Source organism: Solea solea, chromosome 2, assembly GCF_958295425.1.
Source record: "Solea solea chromosome 2, fSolSol10.1, whole genome shotgun sequence".
NCBI classification, from domain to species: domain Eukaryota; kingdom Metazoa; phylum Chordata; class Actinopteri; order Pleuronectiformes; family Soleidae; genus Solea; species Solea solea.
Window position 1 is genome coordinate 26,007,215 of NC_081135.1, and position 23,101 is coordinate 26,030,315.

At 41.5% G+C, this 23,101-nt stretch overlaps 1 protein-coding gene across 1 annotated transcript; it reads left to right on the forward strand.

Moving 5' to 3' along the window:
* The first annotated feature begins 25 nt into the window (after nt 1-25).
* kcnj3a (potassium inwardly rectifying channel subfamily J member 3a) lies at nt 26-22,007 on the forward strand. Its single transcript, XM_058623475.1, has 3 exons — nt 26-1,592; nt 2,561-2,777; nt 20,121-22,007. The coding sequence occupies exons 1-3, from the start codon at nt 915-917 to the stop codon at nt 20,714-20,716; spliced, it is 1,491 nt and encodes a 496-aa protein (XP_058479458.1). The 5' UTR covers nt 26-914; the 3' UTR covers nt 20,717-22,007.
* Nucleotides 22,008-23,101: the final 1,094 nt, after the last annotated feature.

The following is a 23,101-nucleotide window of genomic DNA, read 5'->3' on the forward strand; positions in this document are numbered from 1 at the left end:
GTCTTTGTATATAGCACCACCAGGCAACAGTGGGTGCATCACTGGAAACGTGGAAATGCGCAAGAGCCACACAGAGAAACCAGAGAGGAAAAAAAGGATAGGATCTAAGAAGCCAAAAGAAGATTGGGTGGATCTCTACCGCTGAACGATGACATCCAAGCGGACACTTTTCTAAAAGAAGGGGGGGAAGGTGCTGGAAAAGAGAGAGTGGCGATATCGGCGTCGATGCGCGCAGCCAAAAATGACGACGGTGGGACAGTGATTCTCTTCCTCCTGCTCGTCATTTTTTACAGTCACATGCTTGGATGCAACTCGTCTCCAATGTATACAGATCACAAAGGAAGGAATGGAAACCGACTAGTCTCCAGCACGGTGTCGAGAGCGCACGGAGCCGTTTCGCCCTGGATGCGTCGTCCAGTCAGTAATTACGCAGCGGTGTTAGCGTCGAATGGATCGCTGACGGATCTTGAACTTTCGCACGAGAACTTACTCTGTGAGAACAGTTTTGAACAGGTCGATGAAGCCACAGCCTTCGCGCGCGATGAGTAATCCACGTCGCAGCGACTGAAACCCCCCCCCCAGTAAAACCTGGACGGCGATCGGGCGCGTTTGGATAGGCTGACTTTGTCTTGTGCGTCGCGTATGGATTCGTTTGGCTGACCTGCTCGCACATTGTTGACATTTCATGGCTGTAGCGTGTGGCAACAGTAGAGTGTGGCGAAAGAGGACGATGCAAGACTAGCTTTGGGCGAAGACAGCGCACTTTTATCGCCTTCTTTTCCGACCAGGAGCCATTGCGCACAGGCATTAAAGGACTGCAGCAACCCGGACTCTCTTTCTTTCTTTCTTTCTTTTTTTTTTTTTTTTAATTTCACTGAATCCTTTGTTGTTTCTTTCGCTGCTGTCATCGTAGTATGTCTGCACTTCGAAAGAAATTTGGGGACGATTATCAGGTAGTGACCACCTCATCTAGCGGGTCGGGATTCAACCAGCCTCCCCCAGAGAAAAAGAGGAAGAGGCAGCGGTTTGTGGACAAGAACGGGCGATGTAACGTCCAGCATGGGAACCTGGGTGGTGAAACCAGCAGATACCTCTCAGACTTATTCACGACACTAGTAGACTTGAAATGGCGCTGGAATCTGTTTATCTTCATCCTCACCTACACGGTGGCTTGGCTCTTCATGGCCTTCATGTGGTGGTGTATCGCCTACATCAGAGGAGACCTCAACAAAGCCCACAATGACAAGTACACTCCATGTGTGGCCAATGTCTACAACTTTCCCTCAGCCTTTCTCTTCTTCATAGAGACCGAGGCCACTATAGGATATGGTTACAGATACATCACAGACAAATGCCCCGAGGGCATCATTCTCTTTCTGTTCCAGTCGATCCTCGGATCGATCGTTGATGCCTTTTTGATCGGGTGCATGTTTATCAAGATGTCTCAGCCCAAGAAAAGGGCCGAGACTTTGATGTTCAGTGAACATGCGGTCATTTCTATGCGGGATGGGAAACTAACTCTCATGTTCAGGGTCGGCAACCTGCGTAACAGCCATATGGTCTCTGCACAGATCCGCTGCAAATTGCTCAAAGTAAGTGACGCGACTTTTTGTGTCACTGACTGTGTGCGTCCTGCATTTGTGGCCACGCAGGCCTACTGTACACTGATGTACTTGAGGGGACTGATACAGTGAGGGCCCACACAGTGACATTTAAACCTACTCCTGTCATAAGACTGCACAAAACATTTAGAAAACAAAACTGCACTCCCATTTACCAAAAAAAAGAAAAGAAAAGAAAAAAAAAATCAATGAGGATAAAACAAAAACAATAGCCCACTGCAGTGTTTTCAATTCTACTCTCTTTTCAAATCAATCAAACCAAATCGAACCATCAAATGCTCATTTTCTCCTGCAAAAGTGCTTCAGATCAACACACAACATGGCAGAGACAACAAAAGGACATACGATTCACATCATACTCATAGCAAAGAATAAAGAAAACATCAATACTGCACCTCCAAACACATTTAAAAAGTCAATCAATCATTAAAACACCAAGTAATCACTGTTGTTACACAGGTAACATGTTTCCTTTCTGAGGTGGTTTGATAGATCTCGCTAATTCATTATGTCCACATCACAATGTCTCATGTCAGACCATAGTTCTCATTTGTATTGAGTGACAAAGTTGCAGCTGATGCAGATGTGCTGCCGTCCTCTCATTAAGACGCCTCTCATGTATAACCTAGAACCTATGTGTGCAGGAATTCAGCACTGACACAATATGAAGTTTAACGTAGTTAGAAACTCTGCAAGTGTTTGAGCAGACACTGCGGCCACACCCACATAATAACGCCTATTTCAGACAAACATCAGAACAAGAAAATACACTCATACATCACATGCTGAGTTGCGGCGTCTTTCGATACAGTGCATGGAAATGATAGTAATTATCTGATGGCAAAGCTGAAGATGCATGTACTGCATCTGTCTTACCCCCCTGTCCCTGTCCTTCCCCTCCACCAAACATCTCTGTTTCTTTGTGCATGCTTCCCCAGTCTCGGCAGACACCTGAGGGCGAGTTTCTTCCGCTGGATCAGTTGGAGCTGGACGTGGGTTTCAGCACCGGGGCAGACCAGCTCTTTCTTGTCTCACCGCTCACCATCTGCCATGTGATTGACACCAAAAGCCCCTTCTACGACCTCTCCCAGAGGTCCATGCAAACAGAGCAGTTTGAGATCGTGGTGATACTAGAAGGGATAGTAGAAACGACAGGTGAGTGACCACAAGTGGGCATTTTCCTTGGCCTGCTGTGGTTAAAAAAGAGAGAAGTCTGTGTCCTGTTTTGCTGCAGGCAACATTTACACAAGCTGAAGAGGTTTTTGTCTCATCCTTCTTTCCTTGTTTTTCTTGCAACCGACCCTATGAGTTATCGTGTTAGGAACAGACATCTAAATGGACTCACTATTGACCTCTTGATTGCATATAATTGATTTTTTTTTTTCAGCCTCATACAGTTGCTAATAATAACAGTGCACCGCGTTCGTAAATCCCAGATTATTTATTTTCAGTTGCAGGTGTTAGGTGACCGAATTGAATTCTTCTGGGATTATTCTGGGATTGAGGAAGTATAGAGCCAAACGGCCCATGAGCACCTGGTCAGAGTCTGTCAGGTCAGTGTTAGGCCGTTTACATCTTCTTTTTCTCATTTGAGACAAATTCCCTCCCTCATGCCTCTGTGACCAAACAGCACTCGCCTCCTGGCTGTGATTCTCAGAGGGGACAATAATTTGCTACCTATGGTCCTGAAGGAGTAGGGGAATTCAATTCTGACAAGATGAGTAACGCCTCGAGAAAATCCCCCACTGTGGTCATTTTAAATTCTACCATTTATTTGACACAGCTGATATAGTAGTGCAGGGAGGAGCTCCTCGGTGTTAGGGAGTGAGCCGAGGAGCAGTTGTAATACGTCGGTTGAGAGAAAGCAGCATATGGAGATGTGACAGGGAGCTTCGCAGGCTGACACTGCAGACGGCAATTAGCGAAGAGGGCTACTTCCCTAATAGCGATACTACTTTTAATGGGAGTGCTTTGTGCTTTTATGCAGCGTCCTTAACTGCCGCAGAGATGTATCTGACATTTTGACCCTGTTTTGTCGTGTTAGCGAGACTTTATGTTTAGCACAGTGTTATTATTTGTGCAGTCATTGCTGAACACCTGATTTCTCTCAGTGACAACCTTTGTACGTTCATTTAAATGCTTTATAATTTCAGTTTATTGCCAGTTACCTAGAGACGCATGATACTTGACGACTTTTTGCCGATATATTGGGAATGCTTTGGCTGATAACCGTTACGATACACAAGTCTTCCCCTGCACTCAGCTGCAGACGTCATTTAGTCTCTTCCATAGTGACATTAACATGGTATTTTGCAAACCCGTGTCACAGCAGATGTAGATATAAGTTTTTTTTCTCATTGTGCAAAATGAATAAACATAAAAAATTAACATTTGAAGATGGCACCAGCATAGAAGTCAACAAGGTAGCAGACTATTCTGCAGACTGTTTTAGTCTTAAGTCATTTCAGGGGTGTGTTTGTGACATTCCATAACTCTTTAACACCTAAGCCTCAAAATGTCCATCTGAACTTTTGCTTATTTTAACTATAAAAAGGATCAGAAAAGGTCCTGTGATTAAGTTTTCCCCAGAATGACTTTCAATATCTATATTTACAGTTTACCACATGTTGGCTCGGACGTTTAACTTCTCAGCTCTCAGAAACCGTCGCGTACTTACGGTAATGCAAAGTGTGCTTGTGCAAACGTGTCGTCTGCGATGCACTCGCTGTTAAAGCCAATATCTTCTGATACCGATAATATCGTGCATCCCTACAATTAACAAGTGACATTAGTGACATTAGTTAGGTTATGGAAATGTCTGCTTTGAATATATTCATATCTATATTCAATATAGTGATGACATTTAAATATCAGTATTGACAGACATTTCTGCATCAAGGGACAAACTTTGGTGTGTGTGTGTGAAGTTGGTGAAAAGACTGATGTAGAAACAATCTGTGGTTAAAAAATTGATGTACAGTGAAAGTCTAAATCCTCAGACACTTTCATTTCTGGCCAGTGTAACTCTGTTTCCATGGCAACCTCTCCTTGAGTATGCAGGATTGCAGCACTGCACCTAAACTTATGTTGTGTGTGTGTGTTTTTTTTATTTTTTATTCCTATGATATAGGAATAATATCCCAATTGAAGCAATAAACGCTGAACATGAAATGAAATGGTTACGTTGTGTGGATTACATTAGCGGGTGCAGACGACGTTCTCGCACTGAATATGGAAAGCACACAGAGGTGTGAGTGTGCCAGTGTTTGCCAGAACAGGTGATAGAGCCGAGAAAGATGAAATATTTATGAATCATGGTGTTTTCACGGAAAGAAGTTGCCCAATTCCCTTAGATCAATCAATATTTTTTTCCCCTTTTTTTTTTTTTGCAATGTGTTAATATTGTCATAAAGCTTCACAATCCCGCGTTCTCTGCTCTTCACATGAGATAATAACAGACACAACAGTATTCCCTTTCTGACAGAATAATCATTTACGCCCCTGCATCACGCTGAAATCCTCTGGACTTGTGGAGGTTCCTGTTACACACGAGCGGAAATCAGATTTATCTTTTTGTGGCAGCCTTGGACAACCTTGACATTGTTTAAAAAAAAACAAATTTCCTTTTTGAATGAAAGCCTGAACTCTCTGCGATCACCCCCTCAGAACAACGGAGACGTTGCACCGCGCCGGCTCTCTTACGTCACACTGTAATAAATGTACTGTACATGCTGTTTGACTGCGGGCTTGCTCTAAGGCTGAAACAAAGCACAGGCAAGAAGCAAGTTTTGGATGACTTAACAGCACTAATGGGAATAGACTCTGACACAATAACAATCCATACAAACGGCACACAAAGCACATCACTTTCCAACAAATAGCTTTGGACCGACGACGCCAGTGAGTTCGGAGCAAATATGCACATCAGTCTGTGTGAGCGCGTCACCCCTCCTCCCTGTCACTTGCTTGATGTGAATCTGTTCACAATAACACCGAGCCTGAATTACCTCTGCATTATTTGTGCAAGGCGTGTCTGCTGTTCAGACAACAAAAGGGGAATTTAATCCCACCCAAGTGAATAACACATTCTAACTGCAGCACAGATAAGATTTCCTTTTTTTATTACCAATCACAATTAATAGAAATGAATAATACAGCATTGATGGATGTACATGTTTTCACGATAGAGTTAGAGCACATTTTGGGCAATATGCTTATTTATTGTGTTGTGCTCGCGTGTCATCACAGTGTATCCGTGTCTTTGAGATTTTACATTCTATTGGAACGACACATCTCCTTTGAAAGTGTGTCAATACAGTCGGGATGCAACGAAGGATCATTTTAATTATTGATTAGTGTGCAGTTTTTTTCATCTTGATTTTTTTTAAAATAACTTTTTTTATTAAATAACATTTAATGCTGCTTTTTCTATCAAACCTCTACTGTACCAGAGGTGTCAAACTGGCAGCCCGCGGCCCACATGCGGCCCACCCATCATGTTGCAATGAAAACATGGCCCGTGACATCCTCCTCCCTTTAACACAGTGTGTGTGGAATATAAACATAGTATATAATATTAAATAATATTTGCTAGACATATTTTTTAAATAGTAATAATAAGACATTTGGTTGTCAGCATTATCCTTTACTTAGTTTTACTTTAGATTTATCTAAAGTATATTGTATATTGTTCCATATCCAAAGAAAAAGCACTTTACTTTGGAATTGTGTGAAATATCCTCATAACTGCAATATTATGATGGAATAATATGTTATAATTTTGAGCTCATGTTGCCTACGCACTAAACAGTTCTAGTCCGGCCCCCTCTTGACCAGACTAGATGCTCATTGTCCCTCAGGTCATTTAAGTTTTGCCGTTTTTTTCCACTACATGGTCCCAGCTCGCTTCGGCACGGCACGGCTGGACTCTACAAGGTTTGGTTGGTTTTACATTACCTTAGTACCTCCTCAACGTGGGCAGAGTCCTCACTGCGCGGCCACATGAAACTGCCGTGCGTTCAATTTACATGCGACACACACACAATCACTAGGACAAAAGCAGTTGTTTTCCATGCACTGAATCATTAAAATCAGTTAATTAAAAGGATTTGTTCATTACTCCCTGCATGAGCGGAGCACAGGCTCCTTCTGATGCTAGCGATGCATGCTAGTGGAAAAGTGCCATTCGACACCCCTGTTCTGTACCCATTCACAAGTGGCTGAATTGGGTTTATTAGATGTTTGATAGAACAAGTGCTGAATGTAGATGCGCTGAGTGAATGTGTGAGTGAATGTGTGAATGGCAGAACTGTAATGCAAAGCACTTTGAGTGGTCATATTAGAAGTGATAGAGTCAATCAAGCAAGGAAATCCTCTGTAAAACAAAAATGCTGAAACGGGAAAGTGCCAACTTTCATGTTAGTGCATTTCGTAACTTCCTGCTTTGTGGTCAAATCCCAATTTGTTGTGGTCATGCTTCGTGACAACACTCAGATGTGTTTGTTTGTTGATGCACCAGTTTGAGCTTTAGTCGTCTGATGCAGATTGTCTCCCTCACTTTTACATCAAAAGTGACTCGGCGTAGCAAAAACAGACCTAAACCTTTGTGATGTCACAGTTTCATAGTGTGTTCCCACTGTCCATTCACAGGAAATGAAGGTCTTCATTAGACTGTCCTAGACCAATGACCACATTGGTTTTTAGTTAAATGAGTTGTTAGGTTACCTCTAGTTGCCATATTATGTATGGTTATATATATATATATAGAGAGAGAGAGAATGGTGAAATGTCGTTTGTACAATGATCCAGGACCTGTGGTCAGGATTTCTCTTAAAAGACTGTGGGTTTTAGTGAAGTGATAAGTCCCTGCAGATCGTTTTCTTAATGAATCCATTTCATCTAAAGTGCTGTGTGTCTGAAATGAATGTGTTATCACTGCACCTGAAATGCAATCTAACTTCTCAGAATAGACTCATCATCCCGTCTGTCTGACGTCGACTAAAATAACAGCAACCATCCTTGGGAAAAGCTTGATTTGACCTGTCCTTTGGCTTATTTGGTTTGATCTATATCCAATTTAGCACTGAGGGGCTGGATGTATGACTTACACTACAGTCAATCTCTTAGGAGCCTTCGAAATGTTTTAGTGTCACCTTTGGGAGCGGCCATGTTGAGCCTCTTTATGTACAGCCCAGGATTTATAGTTAGTTGTTTTTTTTATCGTCGTGTGATTTCCTGTGTCGCTCCACCTCACTCTGGTGATTCAGCCAGTGCAATTGATGCGTGAGCAGGGAGGCCCCTGTGATTTACTGTGCAGCAGTTTATTAAGTAAATAATGTTTATGTTTGAATATAATACTAAATCATCTCGATCCCTACGACGCTGCGGGGTCATTTCCTCTGCGCCACCGCGACAGCGCGTTGACCCTGACCGCGACTTTGACGACTCAGTTGTTCGGCACTTCCACGAAGACTCTGTTTAAAATACATCAGAAGTTTAGCTAAGTGTTTCATTAACACCACTAATGCTATTCACCACTACAAAGGCTTAAATCCCAAGCCAGAGGCAATCTGTTCATTAATTGCACTAATTCTTAAGAACCCAAAATAAACTGTAGCTGCCTGGAACAGACGTTTACGTTCCTCCAACCATGAAGCTATTGTGTTTCTTTTGAAACTAAATAAAATGCATGATTTTTTTTCCGTGCTGACTTTGCACGCGATGGAGTCAGACAACAACACTTGACTGCGTGAAGCGCCGCAGCTCCTGTCACACCGACACGCGCGCGGTTTCCAGCCACATAGATAAACAAGGTGAGGAATTATTTGAAAGGGGAGTTAATTTACACTGTGAAGCAGAGAGAAGTCTGTCAGCACATTAGTCAGCCCTGAAATTTTGTATGATTATTCCAGGTCTGACTCGGTGACGGTGCTAAAACGCAGTATTAAGATCTACACAAGCTTTGCAAAGTGTTTTTAAATTAACTTATCAGTCGTAAAGAGCACTGATTCATGAGTGTAAACTGCATCATCGGCATAAACCTTCTCCCGCTCTCTCTTTTTTCCTTAGACGTGTGTGATTTTAATGCAAATCTTCTGTCATCATCATTACCCTTGCCATGAATTTCATAACGTGCTGCAAATTATGCCACATTTACAAATGTTTATTTGGCGATGGTGTCCAGGTTTTTTTTATTTATTATTATTTATAGGCACAAAGTCAACTCTCTTCAAATAATCTTAATTGAAAAATAATCTTACCACTTATGTCCTGATTAAGGGCAAATAATGGCAGGAAAACAACACACAGAAAAGGCTGCCTTCTTCTCATAGATTAAGATGTGCACTGGCTTTGATTGTTTTCTGTCAGCCCCCTCTTTTTCCACACTGGTACAAGGCTGTCCTATGATTCACGATCATGGGATAAAAAAATAGAATATCTCAATTATCTGCACATTATAAAATCCGTGTAGGTGGCAGGGGTTGGTTGCACATAGACAGGATCAACCGCTAGTGTTTTGTGTGCATGAATGCAATATGTGACTGCAGAGAACAACTGTGCACAATTAACCTTCCCTGTATGCTCCGTATTTAAAGCTGCGCATGAAACTGTATCTTTATTTGTCTGCGTTTGGACGTCCATGTATAGACGAATCTTTGAGGTTTATGATTAGACTGTACTGTATCTAATGGGTGGGGGGGGGAAGAGAGAGACTCTTGCCGCTAAATGTAGTTAAATATAAAGGTAATTACCAGACCTGGGCAGTGGAAAAATGATTTTCTATGTAATGCTATCATCATAGCTTCAATTAAGTTATTATTTAGCAATAAATACACATAACGCATATATTTAGAAGATGGAATCGAGAGTAATAATAGCGCCGATGCAGACTACAGTATGTTTCATATTAGAGCCAGCCGGCATAATTAATTGGAAACATCTATTGCCACTGATTAGCCGAGCAGCCAATGTCATGGCTCGATCTGTGTTTTATCATCAGCAGCGGTAATTGAAATGAAAATGGAGAGCTTTCTGTTGTGCTGGAGGCTTAATAGTTTCAATCATATGAGTGAGAGGCCACAACCCCTGGAGGTCCGGGGGTCACCTGACACGAGAGCCGTCAGAGCTTAGGTAAATACTGACACGAGTTAACCCGTGATATGAGTCTGCCGCTGCGACCGGCTGCACTGTCTCTGCACAAGCTGACCATAATTCATTCTGAGTCATTACACTGGAAGCGAGTCCTTTCTTCGGAGGGCCGTGTTCCCTCTTAAAGCCCTGTGGGTCAGAGGCTTTAAGAGGGTTCAGTGGTGAATTTAATGTGGGGAGAACAGGTGAGAGTGGAGGTTTCCAATTAAAGCCAATATACTCGGGGTGGGAGCTGAGGAGAGGAGTGTGTGGCCCTGCTGAGCCGTGTGCTGGAAACCTCACTGATCTCACACTGTGGGTTCATTTGTCTTTATTTATACATGACTATACATTTATTTTCAGCGACTTGTGATGCCATTTGACTCTTATTTTCTCTAATTTAATTGTGCATTTGCTGGTCAACATTTTCAAAACATGTGACAAGTATCCACACTAGATAAATTAAAGAAGTACACTGCACTATTTACATTGACTTTCAAAATTTAAAGCTGTAGTGCATATAACCGAGGCCCACATACAACGCAATTTGATCTCAAGTGGGCTGGACCGGTAAAATAACAGCATAATAACCAACATAAATATTACATTATAAACAACAAGAACTCCAAATTGTTCCCTTTCCTTAACCCTTTAACAGCGAGCGTATTGCAGACGACACACGTCAGCTGACATGCATTTCAACAAAGACTCATGTAAATGTTATTTAAAATATGTTTTATAACCGTTCAAATTTCAAATTTAACACGCAAAATCTGGTGTTCATGTACAACGTCAGTGTCTTATTAACTCTTTTTAAAATGGTTACTACATTATTGAACATTCAGTAAATTGTAAATACCTGCCAGATATTGGTCGTTATTCTGGAAAACTGGGCAAAAGCACTTAGTCACATGACATTTTCTGGCCCTTTTATGGTTAAAATAAGCCAAAAATGCCCAGACGGACATTTTCAGGCTTAGGTGTGAAAGGGTTAAAATTGAATGAAGTAACATATTATAAACAAGCTGACATTTCTTGAGTAAAATAAATGCAATTTCAACAATATTATGCCTGAAAAGTTTGCCATTTACACACTTCACAGTGGATTTACAACAAACAGGACAGAACAGATAGTCACGGGTATCTGGAACGGAAACATTTAGTATTAGATTCTAATCTCAATGTGAAATATTCATAAATTCATCCTGCGGGCCAGATTGGACCCTCCACTGGGCCGGTTCTGGACCGCGGGCCGTATGCTTGACACCCCTGGGATGCAACTTATTAATTAAAATCAATGACTGTTAAAAACCATTGTCAAATGAGTTCACACAACGCTGATTAAGTCTATCAGCGCCACACGACTCTCCCCGTGTTTCTCAGTATGTGGCTGTTTTTAGTGTTTTGTCACCCGCCAACACTCCTGCACTGCACAAATCCCTGGATATGCAGCGGTTTGATGGGATAAACACTTCTAGAAGCCGGATTGTGGAAGGCTGAGGGTGGTGTGTGAGATCATAAAGGCATATGTCGTGTAGAGGCGCTGGCGGTATTTATTTATTTATTTTTTTATAATTACTCAAAACCCCTCAGGGCGGTGGACAGAAGTTGCACACCAGACATTTAAAGTACGTTTGTTGATAATATGTTATGACACTCGTGGCCTTGAAGTGACCTGTGTCCTGTTGGTCATTTACGCACAGGCTTCATCTGCTCCAAGGACAAAAATGTAATGGACCGGCGTTAATGCTGATAGATGAGGTAACCCGAGTGACGCTTATTCTCCACACTTATTATGGTTTGACTTTAAACTCTAACTAAATTTACCGGGCATGGCTTCCCATCCATTAACGTTAACATCCATTAACAATTTCCTCAAGCAGAGGTTGCCCGTCCCCTGCAGTTCCGTACGGTATGATGCATCGAGCTGTTATTAAATCCAGTACAAAAATGAACAAAAATCGCTCTGCACGTCAGTCTAAAATGTAAGACTGTTAAGTCATTGTTGCAACACTGTTAGTTTGGAGTACATTACAACATTTCATATTCGCTCCCTCGTATATATCAGCAATAATTGCACAATTATCATGCTCTGTGCACTAAGGCATCCTGGTTTAACTGACATGTAGTATCAGAGAACTCGTCTAAACTTAGCATTTCTAATTATACGTGAACAAACAAGGGGATTCCAGGAACGTATTTACTTCCTGTGTCTTCTGTACATATGATAATTGCACTGGGGATGAACTCCACATAATGGGCAATGCAGTGAACCAGCTATGACATCCTGGATTCATTATCCCTTTTTAGATGAACTGTGGTAGCTTCCCTAGGGGGAGCATGGTAATTGTGTCTTCAGGGATTTGTCAAGTCCCTGTTGGGTGGCAATAAATCACTGGTGGAGCAGTTGTGGTGGCAGACCTGGGATGGATTTGCTCTGTGACGAAAGCAGGTAGAAACGTGTTCAGCAATAATGCCTGGTCCTTTTTTGCCTTGCCGTGAAGATTTAGAAATAATGAACTGTGTCTCAGTTATTCTGATGTGGTGAGAAGAACACTTTCTTTTCACTTCCGACACCTCGACGTCCCAATTAAAAACTCTCACTTTCATCTGTCTGTATTTTAACATATCTCCACTGCAGAGTCTTGTTTTCTTCTTGTTTCCTCAGATTGAGACGTTTTTGAAAGGGGTAGTGAGGCTTTTTTCTTTTTTTTTTGTAGGTTAGGTAAACTTCAGCACTGACGATGCACAGCAGCTCGCATTATTGATGTGCTATGAGATGCATTATTGGCTGGGTGGTCGGTGGGTGGGGCGAGTGACTGGATTACCAAATTAAATCATAAACACTGTTTGTCGCCTGAAGATTAAAATGAATTTTGTGAATATTCTAGCTGCATCGGCGAAGCCAGTATCTTTCCTTACTCTCTGATGGCAAAATATGACTTAATATAACACATTTAGCTATAGTTCAGAGATAATATTGTGGCTCCTTTGGTTTGAGGTTATGAGTGCATCCATGATGAAGGTTGTGGTGCACTTGGCACACGGTTGGTCTGTGGTAGCATTGATTGGTGGAGCTGTGACCGCCCCTGAAGTGCAGCTGAATCAATCCTGCCGTCTAAACACAGAGCCACATGGACAGGTTGTTCAGAAAACTTGTCCTCCGGCAAGCGCTTGCTCCTCGGTCGTCTCTATTTCTGTAGCTCAGACATGCTTGAGTTTACTGGAATAATCTGCTCTCTAACTTCAAGTGACAAACTTGATTAAAAAAAAAAACAATAGAGACTTGATTATTAACAGCGGGTTAAAGCCCTTGTTAGAGCCGAGTCTGAGATCTCTTAAAGCTGAGACATTACTCTTTCTCCTCCCGCCACTTAAGCTGTAAATCGTCTTCCTAACTTAAGCAGATATAATTGAAATGACACAGCTCTGATTCATTCAGCCTAGAAAGAGAACGATTTTGTGATCATTTTTACACTCAGTACATTGGTGAGAAAATCATTCCAGCCCCAGCTGGTGTGAGCATATCCCCAGTGTGATTTTTCCTATTTGACCAGCGGTAGTTGTTTGGCCTAAAGGAAACCCATCGATTGCTGTTTTGCTCAACTGGTTCCCTTTACAGCAATATTGAGCGTTGCCTTCTCTTGGTATGTGTGTGCTCTCCTGGCTGAGTTAATGGCCTACAGCCATATGTTCTTCTATCCTGCTTGACTCCCCACCTTGAGTGGCGATGGTTGGCAGCTCTTGCTCCCCATCCTTTTCCTTCCTTCCCTTTCCAGCAGCCTCCTCACTCGAGCAATTGCCTCAGTATCCAGGCTCTCCCCTCCCCCACCGCAGTGCACTTCCCTTGCCTTTTCCCCTCCATCAGCTTCCTCCTTGTTCTCTTTGCTCAGTGGGTGTTGTAGGAATGGAATAAAACCTCAAAGCCGCATACGATCCGACGCCACCTTCACCGGCGGATCCTGCACGAAAAGCATTATTTAAATGGGGGGGGGGTTATTTCCATGTTATAAAAGTCAAACTGTGACAACGAGGTCATTGAATACTTCTGGATCTTTCTGCATGCTGCCACTTGATGGTGGTCACCATAGAAACAAATAATCAGACAGGGCTGGTGGCCTCAATAACACTGTCTGAATCAAAAATGACATTTGATTTTATTATAGGCGCTATTTGTTTGAGATTGTACAAGTCACTTTTCACACGCGTTGCTCAGCATCTCTACTGTATTCTCTCCTCGTCTTAGCTCCAGCACAGCAGGTGAAAGGAGTCCACGTCTGCTCCCCGGTCTTTTGAAAATGAAAACTTAGCTACAGCAAACCCTCAACAATGGGAGCGGTGCTAAAAGGACGGGTGTTGGACAACATTGTTTGGTGGCGCTGTGCTCTCGTGCTTGTTTTTCGCTGACCTTTTTTCCCCTCATACATTACGCTTGAGCTGTTTGCACAGCCGTGACAGACTGTCAGGGGACAGCGCTGTTCTGTTTAGGGCGTTAATGCAGGTCTAGAAGAAAACATGTGCCTATGTGATTACAATACAGTAGCTCTGTGCTCTCAGGTCTGCCCCTTGACTTCACCCTGTCCTTACGGCTGAGGAGAATATGATCCGCCGTCTTCTACAACCTGGATAAGCTTCTTTTTGATGACTGACTTTGTGAATACCACTTAGGTGTTTTTTTTTTTTTTTCTCAGCCGCTCTCAAAAAAAAAACACTGGCAGGCTGCCTTCCAGTTTACAGTGCTTTTCTATTTCAGTCACTAAAGAATCCATTTTATCTTCACTGTCACTCTGCTGACTCTGCGGCTGCTTCACTTTGTGAGACCAGAGAAGCAGCTAGCTCTGTGTCACAAGGAAAAGTGCATTTATTTAGAGCCCCAAGCTCTTTTTTTTCCGATGACTCGCGGGCAAATCTAAATCTCTTGACATAAGAAACCTAAGCCTTTTGCTTCTCTCCTCGTACATGATGGAGTCACTGAACGCTCTATGTCGGTCACTTAGTTTGCTAAACATTACGTTTGGATCATTCTTGAAGACTTAATGGGCAAGAGGAAAAGGAATTGGGCTTAAAGTTGCTGGTTTAATCCCGGAATGGGCTATGGGCAGCCTTGCCCTTGAGCCAGGCACCCAATCCCCCATTGCTCCCCGGGCACAGATAAGTGCTGCCCACTGCTCCTGCGTCCGGCTTGTGCGTCTTCATTACTGGTGTGTAATAAATGCAGAGGACACATTTCACTGCCACTAATTGGTGTGTGTGTTTGTTTGTGCAAAAAATACTAAAAAAAAAACAACCACATTTTTTCTGAAACTGCATGAAAATGAACAGAGAAGATGTTTTTTTGGTACCTGTATATGCATTTATAAATCTCTGTGGAATTTGTGGATTCAGCAGAATTTCTAATTCTAATGCTCTCTAATCCTTTTGTCTCATGTTAAAGATATTTCATATGAACTTGACCGTACTTGTGCATCGGCCAGTACACTGCAAACGTATGGAAAATGCACGGAGATGATACAGAAGTGCTGTTAAAAGTTTGCCTATGTGTGGTTCGTCCTCCTCAATCATGATATATTTGATTTAATCCTTTTATATATATATACAGTATATATATCAAATAATGACACCATTGTTTAGTTCCCTGTCCGCCTGCCGTCACTCTTTACTTCTACCTCTGACCTTAAAATGAAAATAACACTTTAACGGCACAAAAAAGGGTGCATTTGCTGTTGTGCAGTCAAAGCAGGAGTCATTGTGGGAACACTCAAACACATTGTTGTTTCTCAGTTTGGACACTAGGATGACGGCGGTTGCCATGTCTCTGTGCTTGGAAAATGTACAAGGGAAGCTGATTGACCAGTTGGTTACTTACATGTATATCCTGATTATATCATATCAGTTATATTAGGTCCATTTATACGTTGTAGTTGTATTGTATTAAAGGAAAATGTGGTAGCATAAATAATTTGATGAACAATTATATGTACAGATATCGTAAGACGCTGTAAATCCAATGCAACACGTGTAATATTTGTAAACGAACCAGTGAGTCGTCCTGGTGTTACTAAATCTGTCATTGTGTAGCACTTTACTGTGAAGGGTCTCTCCTTTGTGGATTTGAAATGTTGCGGTATCGACTTTTAGTGAGTCAGACAGGAGAACAGATAACCATTTACTGAAATTAGACGTGTAATGGATCCAAAGAGTTAACACATTTCTTTCCTAATGGGCTGAATGAAGAATTGTCTCTTTACCAATGATAATGATGTTTTTCCCTCAACATTGCTCCTGCTCCCCTTTTCGCCTCAGTCGGGCTCTGTGGGTTTGATTATTTTTGTCGTTGTTTATGAGTTGAAGGAAGAGTAATTCTGTTCTGGTGTTGATTTGCTTTTATTCCGATGATTTCACTTAGGCCTGCGCCGAAAATATATGTTGTTCTTTGATTGCAATTACTTCCCCTCAAAAGCAGTTCATTTCATTTTGTCTCTAAGATGCCAGAAAACACCACATTTGTTTATAGCCTAAATCGATGGTTCTGAAACTGAAAATACTGAATAACACTATTATCGCCAACGTTAAAATACATGAAGTACACGTACCACAGTTTGAGCACCACAGGCCTAAACAACTTGGGGTTTTTTTTTCTTTGAAAAACTGTCAGAAAGTCATTATTATTAATATTTATTATTCATTTATGTTAATATTTAGTCTCAATTCTTACGCTGCTATAATGATATGAATTATATCTGTATTGTTTTGGTGATAATTTTTTTGCTGATATTTGTTATCCTGCCTCTGTTTGGTAATTGCCAAGAGAAACAATATAATGTTATTTGGATACTACGTCGTTCATCTGTCAAGCAATACTATCAGACCTGGCTGAGGGAGTCTTTGTCTGTATACACTGGCAGTGCAGGGGCAGGTGGGGGTGGTGTTTATCCTGTCGAATTGTTGAATGACCAGGTTTTTGGAGCAGAGGAATTCAATTCTGAAGCCTTTCCTGTCAGATTAAATAAATTAGATTAGATAATTCATCCCCTCGTGAGTGCTTCCTCCTCTTTGTGTACAGTTGTACTCCAACCTGTTCGCAGCCGCTTCGGTGTCTGTCTTGACCATAAAAGGAAACACTTCCTGTGTGTAGTGCAGACATTTTGAATGTCGAGTTCTTTTTGTGGCTTGGGCTGGAACCAAAAGCTTCATTGTGCCAATGCAGGTGATGCAGACCTGACTGTAACATTCAAATAATCTGAAGGTTTCAGTCCTACATTGTGTTGCTTTAATCAGCACATCTGGCAATAGGATTTTAATATGAATACATTATGGAACAGTTCAAAAATCGTTGCGCGTCACTTCTGGACATGCTGTATGTTAAATGATGTTAATGATGGCTCTCCACTCACCCAAAGGTGTTCGTTTCCTCACTGATGTGATGTTCTACAGTCGCATGCTCCCAGCAGAGAAAGGCCGAGAGGATTATTCAGCCCCCCCCCCCCCCCCCCCCCCCCCCCGCTGTACGTGTGTGATACATCGTGTGAGTGCAACCATGACGACGCAGATAAAATACAGCAATATAGCATAAGAATGACAGATGACAGGGGACGAGAGCGTCGCTTTGTGCTTCATTAAAGATGACGTTTGTAACATGAGCGCCTGCCGCTGATGAAAAGTTGCTAAAATGTATGATTTAGCCACTGCACCAAAGCAAAGGCTCTTGAGATGAGGCTTTGTGAGGGTTTGACCCCACCCTCAAAGAAAAATACAATTTGAGGAGTTTGGAGGAGGCTTTATTTTTCTGTTGCATTGTGATGTTAGAAAGATAGTTTTGTTTTGTTTTGTCACTGTTACTTTTACCCAAACTCAGCAGTGAAAGGTTTATGGCTTTTGCAAGCGCACATTCCTACAGTTTTGTTTCCATAGAAACACTGAGTCCTCAGCAGGCGTGTAATTTAGAGTTACATAAGGATTTACCAGTATAAAATACACTCTGATATGAGTATTCTCATTAGACTGGGGTTCTATTTTAAGCTAGCATGCACAGCAACTGCAGAAAAATATCACATCAGGTTTATGTTTTTAACATTGGAACTATTTTTGGCTATTTAGCGTTTAGGTCTTACGTGATCTCTATGTTTCTGTTAAAATATCCCTGTAACAAAATGTGTCTGAATTGTAACACAGGTCATTAGCATTGCTGTGTCTGTTATACTGTGTGCCATATGCATGTGGGTTTTGCACAACAGCTGGTCTTCAGCAACACAATGGAATTGTATATGATGCAGCCAGGTCTATAATTATGCAACGGCTCAGGCGTCAGCCCGTGAATAAAGTATACAAATGAAAAGTACTGTATATTTATGTCCCATGATTCAGTCTAGTGCCATCGGTTATTTCAGGTGATTTGAGGACGAGGGGAAACAGGGTTTCGGATCTGTAGACCTGCAAAGGTTGAATGGACAGAGATTTTTGCAGCAACTCTGCATTAACAAAAACGCATTAGTCGCAGGTGTGTGAAGCTATTTCAGTTTACTCTAGTAACCCATTTGCTGGTTGTCATGTACAATAGGTAGCTATTGACATTTTAGTCTTGTGTGCATGTGCAGTTAACAGTGACAATATTAAATAAAACAGGCACTAAGCTAAATAGCTGTTATAAAACACAAATATTGAGCATTTTACCCCACATTTTCTCTGAAACAGTACATATATGTAAGCCTGTTGATGATGAATTGGTGTGAGTGTGTGTTTAGGCCAGAGGCAGCAAACAGACTCACAATACCGTAAGATTCTCTGTTCACACTTAACTTGTAATTGCGTTGGCCCCAAAGTTCTCATTGCTTTTGCCCACTTTGTTCACTGCTGCACACGGCCTCGTGCCTAAAGGACTTTGGGACTCTGCAGCGATTGTGCAGAAGTAATGCCCTAAACTCCCCGAACACACTTGATGTTTAGTCCCCTGCACATCTGTGGTTGTGTACGGTGCCGTTATTAGTGGATTATTTCATGACCTTGGGAATCGGGTAAAAAAATCACAGATGCCTCCAGTTTTGATGATGACATTCGCACAATCTGTGACGGGGTCTCGCTGCGAAAGAGCGCTTTGGACCCAACTGTCACTGCCATAACAGTATTATGCTGGTAATTAAAACATGCGATAATGACCTACTGCAGTCGCTGATTTCCTAATGGATTTTAACAAGACTTAACATGAATACCCCCAGCCATTCCTCTGTGCTAAAAGAAGGGAAATCTGGTGTTTTTCCACGGATGTAAAAACTAATTAAAGATTTTCTTTGCTCACTTTCAATAAGGAATTAGAGTTGTCTTTTTCGGGCAGAATGTGAACTAGGCGAAGACGAACAGGGCTTTGCTGTAAGCGGTGTAGTGTGATATAACGCACAAGCAGATATGATAGCAGCTGCTGAACAATGGTGATGACTAATCACTAATAAGCCTCCAATAACTTTGCATGTAAAAAAAAAAAGGTCGCTCATTAATTCAATCCTCGTCATTTTTGCTAATTGCCTGAGTTTGTTTCTGAAGATATGAGGGAGTGATTAAATTCAGAGTCTCCTGTAAAGGAAGATTTAGTGCTTGAAGTGCTTTATAATTTGATATCTGGTGCTAAATTTGCAGACCATATTTTCAAATGTCTATATGTATAACCCCCTGGCACACACACAAATATGATTTTGCTTTAATTTGCTTTGACAGAATTGTGTCTTTGAAAAATAACAAGTTTCTTGGCTTTTCTTGCGCTACAGTTACATTGAAGCTATTATTTTATGTCATGTTTTTTTTTTTTGGGATTGAATTGAATTCCTTTTGTTGAATAAGATATCGAGCATTAAAGGGAATGTTGGCATGAACCAGACTTCCTCAGCTCTTGCCTGCAGCCATTTCCTGGTGGCTTGACTCCTCAGAAGTTCAAATCTTTTGTAGCTACCAGTCAAGATTAATGACAGGACTGAACTTGAAGAGGTTATGGGGACCTGTCTTTTCCCTTAGATTCAACAAATGCATCGGTTTTAGAAGTTATATCCTATATTATGTACGTGTCAAACACACTCATGTGAAACCTTGTTGAAATCATTTAATCGTCGGCATAAAATTCACTATGTGAAGTGCGCTGGCACTGGCTTCTGTGGTAAGCTGGGCCTTTCTCAATAATTAGCTGTTTCTAATAAAAAGAAACAAAACACAAAGAAAATAACTCAGCTATACCCCAAATTGTTTTTAAGCACGACTTCAGAGAAGCTTTTAACAATATTGTTTGGTTTGTGATGAATCCTGGAACACTACCAAGCATGTAATGAAATCAGGCCTCTGTCATTAAATACTGGATAATACATTTTGTGTTTTATTTTCCTTCTTTGACAGGAATGACCTGCCAAGCCAGGACATCTTACACTGAGGACGAGGTTTTGTGGGGACACCGCTTCTTCCCGGTGATCTCCTTGGAGGAAGGATTCTTTAAGGTGGACTACTCTCAGTTCCATGCCACATTCGAGGTGCCCACTCCTCCGTACAGCGTGAAGGAGCAGGAGGAGGCTTTGCTCCTCTCGTCGCCTCTCATGGCCCCCTCCCTGTGCAACAGTGGGGAGAAGAACAGCTCCCTGGACTGTCTGGAGACCCTTGAGGACAATGACAGCACCACCAAGCTGCCCACCAAGCTCCAGAAGATCACAGGACGCGAGGGTCTGCCCAAGAAGCTGCTACGGATGAGCTCCACCACGTCAGAGATGACTTACAGTTTTGGAGACCTGCCCATGAAGCTGCAGCGAATCAGCTCTGTTCCTGGCGTCTCTGATGATAAGCATGCTGGTAAAGCCTCCAAGATCAGCTCAGAGACCATCAGTAAGTCAGTAGCAGACTTACCTCCCAAGCTGCAGCGACTTGCTGGTGGAGGAGGGGGCAGGATGGATGGACACCTACCCCCGAAACTCCGAAAGATGAATTCAGATCGCTTTACATAAAGCAGTCGACGTATTTAACTTATGCCATCCACCTTTCTTTCCCTATCTGAAGTCCTTGTACTATTCCTAATTTATTAATGAACAATATTCTTATATTCAACGAAATGTAGAATATGTGCACAAATACCTTATATGAAGTAGGGTGATGGAGATGAGCACATTTGTCCCCGGATGTAAGTGTACATGCTATGACGAAAGCTCTGTGACTCTCTTTTTTTTTTTTTTTTTTTTTTTATTTTTAGGATGATGTACAATTAGCACAATCTGGCATGTAAGAAACAGCGCATGTAGGACAGAATCTCAGTCATTTCTGGCATGTCATTTGTTGATATAATTATTTTACAAAACAACAAAAAAAAACAAAAAAACAATTTCATTGTTAAATTGACTGACAGTGGAGAAACTGCACAAAGCCATATGATTTACAACATGGAAATCTTACATTACATGGTTCTAATTTGTGGTGGCGAAAGGCACATACATTTGTTTTGAGTTGATTGCTTTTGTTGTTTAATGTAAAATTGTGGCAATGTTACGTTGATTGCATGCTCCTCTTATTGACTTAGCTATACAAAGGTAATAGACAAAGATGTTTAGCCTTAACTATATTACCTTGTTTCCATTTTCACATTTGTCCACAGCTGTATTTTTGGTATTTCATATATAGACTATTTTACCATGTACGATTTGATGAGTTTATTAGTTGATTAAATGCAGAATATGTTGCACGATGATGCGTTTTACACTGGAAAATGCGTCATCGGCATCATATGACCTGTCTGAACTCGGCACAATGCTACACAATTTTCACTTGCTTATTAAAGTAACACTTAAGTTGAAAGAGTCAATATTTGTACTTGATAAGCACAAAGCAATCATTATAAAAAATACCCTATGATATTAAAAAGCATTTACGGGCATTCTGTCATAAATATAAGTGCTTAGGGCAGCCGTCCAGTACTGTGCAGTCACTTTGTTTCATTACAAAGTCACTTTATTATATAGTAGGCCTATGTAGATGTAGGAGACACTCCATTAAAATTTCAACTTAGGTGTTACTGGTGAGATATAGAGGTGGGACTTTGTCTTAAGGGTCCATATTCTCTCTCCCCTGAGATGAAAGCAATAATATTATAATGACTATAATCTTTATATAGCCACAGGGTCATCCACAGCCCTATATTCATTCTGTTTACTGAATCCATGCCATAAAATCTGGTTTTCTCTTAATGCATCAAAGACATTGTACGGTACTCAATCTGTTCAGGAATAAAGCTCTAACATAACTGTTTAGCATCTCGCTACTTTGACCAGATCAATGCATGCCCCCCCCCCCCCCCCCCCCTCCACACACACTTTAAATCAATAGGTTGTTATGTACAGTATAACATACACAAAAAAAACACAATCATAACCTACAGCTAAGCACATTCAAATCACTCACTCTCCCTGTTCACGTTAAGAGTGACATTGCGGGAAATGTGCTTTCTTGGCAAAGGTTCAATGAAAGATTGTCGCCACACTCGTATCTGTGCAGTAGATATGAAGCTACAGCAGCAGTGGATTAGATGACCTCAGCACTGAGACTGCAAACCGGGACAAAAGCCTGGCTCATACCATCCCTGCTCATACTATATCTTCTTTGTTTAATCTGAATTTGTCTTTTTTTTTTTTTAAACAAAAAACAAACATACAGTAAAATGACTTAACAAAGAAGACGTAGCGTACTAAAAAGTGAGCTTTAGTAATGCTGCTTGGCAGAATTATTGGCCTTTGGACCTCGTCCTTTCAACCAGGCTTTCAAAATAAGAGTGACTGACTTTTTGGTCTTGACCATATTTGGAAAAGCGGGGATGAGCCAGATTGAGAGATTGATCACTGCGAGTCCTTTTACACCTGCAGTCATACACCTATTGGATTGTACTAGCTTTCAGTCGCATGGGGTGCATGACACAACTGCACAGTTAAAGACTGAGAGAGAAGTTGGCAAAGACTTTCTTTTTGTAACCAGTATAATATACATACAGACAAGAAAAGTGGCATAATTATCCTAAATCTAACTCTCAGCAAGAAAGAATATAACCTAAAACATTTCCTTAAATGCCAAAACGTATGACATCATTTCTCACGTACCTTACACATGACAATACTGTATCATGTGATCATTAAAAGAAAGAAAAGCAGAGACACAGTCTGGTACGCGCGACATGTTGGTGTGATCTGCTCGTGATGGACATGTGCGCTTGTAGATAACTGGAGCAAAACCCTGTCAAAAAACCTCAGGAGCAAAGAAGCAGATGATGATTGTATCTTTTCGGGCAGTGGTACAGTCTGCAGTCCTTTTTCCAAAAACACAAAAGATACAACATTCACAATGGCCCGCGC

Coding starts and splice junctions, on each gene's coding strand:
- kcnj3a (XM_058623475.1), top strand. CDS start 915: ATGTCTGCACTTCGAAAGAAATTTGGGGACGATTATCAGGTAGTGACC. Junction 1,593..2,560: donor TCCGCTGCAAATTGCTCAAA/GTAAGTGACGCG, acceptor ATGCTTCCCCAG/TCTCGGCAGACACCTGAGGG. Junction 2,778..20,120: donor AGGGATAGTAGAAACGACAG/GTGAGTGACCAC, acceptor CTTCTTTGACAG/GAATGACCTGCCAAGCCAGG.